This window comes from Sphaeramia orbicularis, chromosome 17, assembly GCF_902148855.1.
Source record: "Sphaeramia orbicularis chromosome 17, fSphaOr1.1, whole genome shotgun sequence".
In the NCBI taxonomy this organism is placed as follows: Eukaryota; Metazoa; Chordata; class Actinopteri; order Kurtiformes; family Apogonidae; genus Sphaeramia; species Sphaeramia orbicularis.
The window spans coordinates 20,250,982-20,258,278 of NC_043973.1; the positions used below are offsets into that span (position 1 = coordinate 20,250,982).

Sequence of the window (7,297 nt, forward strand, 5' to 3'; positions counted from 1 at the left end):
ATTTGCTGTGAAACATTTGTGCTATCCACTGAACCACCGTGTCACCTTTTTCTATTCTATTCTATTCTAGACTTTAAAATAGAAATAGAAGAATAAATCAGCAATGATTTTGCTACCAGGAGAAAACATTTTAGTTATTATTATTAGCATTATTATTATTGACTTTAGTTATGTCAGGTGCACTGACCCCAAATCTGAAATCAGAATCTCTCCAGCACATCAGGAGTTTGAGTTATTCAAAAACAAATATATAGCGGCTAAAATTAGCTTAGAGGTTTTATTTATGTCTTTGTGCATAATAAATCAATATAAGTGAATCCCCAAAGGAACTTTGTGTTGGTAAATGCAAGTTATGCAAATTTACAGGATTTCAGTTCTGTTGCAACATGTTGATGGTCATATGAACTATGTTTTCAGCTCAAAAATGTCCAATTTCATCATAATTTAAGCTATATTTTCATGTCACAAATGGACAAGTTATATTTTAACTGAATTTACCTGAAAAACAAATATTCTATTCTTTTAGATTCCCCAATTTTTCTTACAAGATTATATACTACATATCACATGTTTTATTTTTACAGGTTGCAATATGGAGTATGGTGCTGATCCATCCTGCTTATGTTACGCCAGAACATACATTAAGAATGTCACACGTCACTTTTTAAATCAACAGTTTTCTAATAATAAGCATTTTTATAAAGAAATAACAATTCTATATTGTTATTTACTCTTTAGTATGATGATAAACTATACAATAAATAATTATGCTACTAGTTTTTGCACAGGGATCATTTGTGAAAACGGTGACATGGCTGCCGAGCATCAGTATGATGGGATCTGTAACAACCATGTCACATCCGTCCACTGCCACATTTTGTGTTTTTGTGTCAGCTGTTATTGTTTTAGATCCACAATACTAACATTTATGAATAAGAGGATAATTAGCAATAGTAAGTATATAAGTTTATTACTAATAAAGTACTGGTACTGACCAGATCATCATGGGTAATGTCACGTCCGTCCACCAGCAAAAGTTTTCACATACACGTGCTATTCAAAATCCAATATTTCTGAAAATATAGCTTCCACTGTCAAATAATATCAGTAGTCTGTGCACAAATGGATTACCATTATTTCAACACAGTTCTATGCATTTCTCACAACTTTTTTTTTTTTGACAAAAATGGCCACTCATTTGACCCCCTAAGTAAATTTTAGCCGATAGGTATTAGCAGCATATCTCAGCAGCGTTTAATAAGCTCAGATGGGTTTCAACACCTGAAAATAAGGTGAAGTCTAAAGTATTTCAAAGCTAGAATGTCAGGTTGGAGAACTCATTGGTGATCCCATATTCCCCTCTATATGACCAACAGCTTCAAGCAGAGAAAAACTGTCAGTTCAACCATACATATATTATGATCAACTGGTTGAGGACATGATAAAAGCATATGAATGTACGCTTAAAAATTCATTTCCACCACTCACACCTTCATTTTTCCCCACACATTTTGGGTTATGTAAGTAATGAGGGTGATGAATGTTTTCATTAAGATATTTGTGAAATGGAAACTAGGGACCAAGGGGCTTCAACCACAAGAATACATGAGAAAACAAACCCCTTTTGAACAATTCAGAAGCTACACAGGTTTATTCTTCCTTCACCATTTTTGCACATACTATCTTCAGACTGTGACTGTGTGTGATTTTTTTATTTCACATAAATCCTTACATCCTGGAAATGTTCTGATTTCAGATTTGGAAACAACATGCTTGATTTGGTCAAGATGTTTTAGTTTTTTTTCTCCAGTAGCAGATGGAAACATTCTTACTGTTGTTCAGTGTAATTACAAAAAGCTGCAGTAAAACTTGAAAATAATCACAGAGGCACTTAGGGGCCCGCTGTACAAGGATATGGCTAAAAATAACTTGGTAAAATAAAATAAGTGAAATGTTGCTGGGATCTGGAAGTCATGATTAAAAGCACAAGAGGTATGACAGGCGTAGGTCTGTGCATTCAAACAAAAGAAAATAAGGGGGAAATTCTCTTCTGTGACAATTTGAGCACATATTTCAAAAGCAAAACCTATCACTATGTTTAGGTTAAAAAAAAACTGTTGCTAATACTAGCAAATTAGGCTACTGGTATTATTATTATTATGTATTTTTGTATTATTACAACAATTATTATTTCCCCCCTCACACACCCCTCTCTCTTTCTCACTTTCATTCACACACACCCCCTTCCCCTGTTCCCTATTGCCCCTAAGCAAGCTATAGTGTTTAGTTGCTATTTACATTTATGATCCTTTTCACTGTAATATGATGTTGTCATTGTTGTTGTTTGTCATTACTCTGTTGTTGTTGCTCTTGGTTTGTTTGTTTATTTGTTTGATTTCCCCTTTATGTGTTGTTGTTGTTTTTCTGTCCACATTGTCTTGTTAACTATCACTAATAATAAATAAATAAATAAATAAATAACTGTTTATAGATAACCCCGCCCAGTCTGATACACATGTCATTGCTTTGATTATTCAAATAAATGCACAAAAATGCAATCATTTCTGGACATTCAAAGTCAAGGTTCATAAGGATCAATGCAAACAAACAAGAGGAAATAATAACCTGAGATTCCTGCAGAAAAATAAAATCACAAAGTCTGCGTTTAACCAAAACAGTCGCTCATCCTCCACATATGATCTATGTTACTTCAAAACACGTGGACGCGTCTATTTCCTGCAGAGAAAATACATGGACTTACATCTTACAAAACAAATACACACTTCAGTTCCTAATCTGGGTTCTTCGTAGTAGTTATTCTGACTGAGAACAGATTTAAAGCCTGTTGTTTACATGTAGTTGTGTATGTGATGAACAGTGTTATTGATACTCACCGACTCATCACCGCTCAGATAGATAACTCCGCCAACCTCACAACACAATGAGCGATGTTATCCATCCGCTGAGTTCTAGAAACTAGTCCATGTTGTTGTTGTATAAACTCCCACACATGTACAACCAATATTTCTTTCTGTTTTTTAACCATGTACTATTAATATGTTTAGCCCTAATAATATAATAAACCTAAGTTTTTCATTTGAATGCTGACTGCAGAGTCATAAATAGATCTTTGATTTAAACTGTGCATGATAATTCAGCACTGGCACTGCATTTATTTTGTTTCATGGCACAGCTTCATTTTGCTGGCACTGAGCCTTTGTTTAATTTAATTGCAGATCTCATATTATGTGGAATTCATCACATAGTCAATGGTGTAGATAGAATACATGGAACACCAAATGAATAATACAGCACAAACATAAAAATAACTGCATTTAATTCCTAAACTGTAATGCTCAGAGTACAGTGACATCCCTAAAATCAGTAATTATATAAAATGAATATCCCCTTTTTTTCTAAAGTTTGCATAAGCTCTAAAAAAAAAAACATATCTGCAGTGTAGTCTACCTGTCCAGACACCACACACAGGTATACAGTTAGAAAAAATGAATTTGCATGATTAACTTTAGGGTATATCTTTTTATCTATTCCATAATAGGGAGAATTAAGCCGGCTTTTTTTGGTCTTATTTTTATTTCAATAAAATAAGCTACAAGGCAACAAAATGCACTGAAAATTCAGTGTTATTTTCAGGTTAACTGGTTTTCACTTTAACTCAAAAAATAAAAAGGTCAAGCAAAAAAAATGCCTTCTTTCCTGTGTTGTCATGCAACTATTATCTGTATACCAAGTGTTGAGTTTTGTATCATGTGAATAAATTCATTTATACTGTTACATGCAGTAATAATGTCACACTTTAAATAATTCCAAAAATTCAAAATGCATGACTTAGTTTCACCAATCTAATGAAATACAGTCAGGGTTGTGTATTATGTAATTTATAGTATAATATATGTTTTATTAAAGGGTTTTACTTACTTATTTCAGCTCTCTATATAAAGGACAATGTTTTCTTAACTTAATATTGCAATAACTTTACAAATTCAGGCTTATGCTTTATTTTATGGTCAACTGAAACAAACTGGTTGGATACAGACATGTAATTTCAAAGGATGTTCAGAATAGTAAATGAAAATAATCACACATTCACAAGATAGGATATAATCTCACATACTTTACTTCAGAACAATACAGTGTAACATGAAAGACACTGAGTTCATCTGTGAATCAGAACGCACACAGGAAATTGGAGATTAAAATAAATACCTGACCCCAACCTAAGACGAAAAGCAAAAAGTCCATGTTTCATTTGTTTTCATGTTTCTTGTTTCTTGACATCGTCACCGGCTGAGGGAGACAGACTGAAATGCTGAACCCCAATGCATTTCAGAGGATGGTATGGTGGAAGTGTCGATGTTAAGGTGATGATGGGATCCACTGGCCGGTCATGCTTTTGGACCACAATGTACAACACCAGCTGCTGCAGATGTTGCTCTTTATTTTAGTCATTGTGCAGAAACACCTAACAGAGACAAACCTGAAGTCATTACATTGAACATTTTTTAAAGGTTATTTATAGGATTTTATAGGTTGATGTCTATTAGTGAAGCTAGACAACATCCCTCTGACCATCACTAAAGATGACTGCAAAAACATCAGAGCCGTTGTTTGGTTGGTCCGTTCTGGTCTTGTTACAAGTATTTTAACTGACACTCAAACATAGAAGGCATACACCACAAAATAATATACCACAAACTATGAAACAGTACAAAAAGGAGAATGGATGAAGAGGATTAAGATTAAAGTCTGTTTGGGACAAAATCCTCCTAAATATTCCACTCTAGACCTTTCACATACATAAATGTAAGAGCCCTATACAGGACTCACTCGACATCCAGGATTGTTCATTAAATTAATATTTTCTGCGACAAAAAATGTGCTGCAGAGTAAGACAAGGACCCTTCCTGCTACATAAAAGCTTAAAATAGTTGTGTGTCCTGGACTCTTGTCTCAGGAAATCAATAAGACTACATGGTTTATTGTTCTTTCACTGTTGTCTTGTATTTTGCTGAACAGAGTCCTCACATTCATCTGCTGAAGATGGAAAATTTCTGTGTTCACTAAACATTTGAGTTTCATGTATGTACTAATGAGAAAAACGTCAGCTGACTTCTATATTTTACGGTGAATCTCACCTTGAATGAGACTTGCATCATAAGAAACAGCATTTTCATCTTCACATAGTTTTCAACAAGACACTATTTTTTCTGATGCTAGTTAATATGTTTGTGGAAAAAAGATGGACACACATTATCCATAAATAAGTAAAATGTTTCTGTTAAGTCTGTGTGAAAATTATGGTCTGACCAATATATTTTTTTCAGTGCTAGTACAGATATCGATAACTATATTAGTAAAAATGTAATTCTTTATGTTTTTAGGATACTTCCCTCTCAAAACACCATTGAAAGGCCTTTAAGAAGGGTGACAAATCAAATAATGAAATTAGAGTTCAATAATATTTAAGGAGCCTTTAATCAAGGAGACCAAATACTCACTTGATCTTAAGTGGTCCATCCCTACCGTAAAGAAACTATGTCATGTGGCAAGTCATTTTTTTCTGAATTTGTAATGTCTGCATATTTATTCTTAGACTTATCATGATGAGTTGTGTCTTTAAAACAAAGAATAATACCACTATATTTCTGGGATTCTACGGACAAGGGCTAAAGTAAAGTTATGTAAACCCAAGTGAAAGTATGAACATGAAGAATCAGGAGGAAAGGTTTGAAAGTATCCTGAAGACACAGACATATGCAAACTAGACATGTTTTGACAGTCATCTCTTTGATTTCATTTGGACTAACCTGAATGCCACTACTCATCCTTCTTAAATTTGCCACTGATGTAGGGAACATAGTCCAAAAATAATCTCCAGTCTGTGAAGTGGACTAGTGCTACACCTCCAGCTGTGCCCCATACAGCCAGAGTTGGGATCCTGTGAAGCAGAAAATACTGTCAAGATGTGCCATGTTGCCTTCTATTTTACTTTGAGATTTTTTTTTCAATCATCTGACCTTTATTTTGACTCAGTATATATATAACATGGGAAGTTCACGCTCAGGAAAGTAAAGTAAAATACACAACGTTCATACACAAAAAGTTAGAATTACAGTCATTAGGCTACAATACACAAACAAACAATCATCTAAAACAAGTAAATTAAAAATGACTGTGGAGGATCTCTGCAATTTGTTTCAGTTGCAGGGGGAGACTGGCTCATTATGCTGACTGGATTTTACAATTATACTGTAACAACATGTTAAATAATACTATGTACTGTTTTCACTTTTTTCCATTGAACTGAAATCAAGCTAAATCTAGTCTCATCCTTACATCTTCATGTATGGCAGAAACATCTTTCGGCTTTGTCTTAAATTTCAGTGGGTTTACTGAGGAAATATCAACATACTTAAAACCTTTTATGCGTTTCGGAAAACAGCTAAAATATGAGAGGCTGCTTTCTTCATTAAGTGTCACATTACTCAAACTAGAAAGGTAAACGTTCTCTACGTACATTATACAAACATACAAAATTGTAGACAAATAAGACATAGATCCCAAAGATAAACTTGAGCAACAAGATGCCCATTTACAAAGTAACTCCGGACACAAGAGACAACAATAAGATTTATGCTTTAATTGAAGCGTTTAGAACCGCATTTCTCGTTTGAACAAAACAGAAGATTTCGGAAATAAGAACTGAAATGTAGATTTAGTTTAGGTCCAACACAGAGCTGCTTCTCTTCTATTTTCAACAGCTATGACCTCCGATGTGCTAATGCTAAGCTAACGTCAGCTAAGGACATGGGGATCACGTTAGTTACATTCTACAATTATTCCGTTTAATTATAATTATTAATGACAGAATCTTAATGTGATAAATACTTACCATGATTTAGCGATAGCCGCGTACTTCGGACCAATTATTTTACTGATCATTTTGGCAAAGTTGTACTCGACACACTAGTCGTGCCGCTGCGAAGACTTGAAGGAGCTTCCGGTTTTCATTCGCATCATACACTGTCTACGCATGTGCACAGAACACTTCCGGTTGCTACAAAAATAAAAGTCAAGAATAACGGCACAAGAAATTATAGTAACTAAAAGAAGGAGTCTTTACAATATAAGTCCAACTGTACACAGCTCTTAAAAATCCGTTTCATCAGTTTACCACAAAAAATTAGTTACAATGTCCAGCACATCTGTAGAGTGTTCAGGCAGCAAATGTGAAGGATTACAGCTAAATGTGTAAATTACTCTGAAAACCTGTTTT

At 34.1% G+C, this 7,297-nt stretch overlaps 1 protein-coding gene across 1 annotated transcript; it reads right to left on the bottom strand.

Moving 5' to 3' along the window:
* Positions 1-4,115: 4,115 nt before the first annotated feature.
* Positions 4,116-7,045, bottom strand: uqcr11 (ubiquinol-cytochrome c reductase, complex III subunit XI). The gene is made up of 3 exons (XM_030159979.1): positions 6,914-7,045; positions 5,829-5,959; positions 4,116-4,483 (listed from the first exon to the last, which is right to left on the bottom strand). The coding sequence occupies exons 1-2, from the start codon at positions 6,961-6,963 to the stop codon at positions 5,839-5,841; spliced, it is 171 nt and encodes a 56-aa protein (XP_030015839.1). The 5' UTR covers positions 6,964-7,045; the 3' UTR covers positions 4,116-4,483; positions 5,829-5,838.
* Positions 7,046-7,297: the final 252 nt, after the last annotated feature.

What these genes read in the sequence shown, in the direction of transcription:
- uqcr11 (XM_030159979.1), bottom strand. Translation starts at nt 6,963, where the DNA reads ATGATCAGTAAAATAATTGGTCCGAAGTACGCGGCTATCGCTAAATCA. An exon ending in GCGGCTATCGCTAAATCATG is followed by an intron (nt 5,960 to 6,913) that starts GTAAGTATTTAT and finishes TCTGCTTCACAG; the next exon opens with GATCCCAACTCTGGCTGTAT.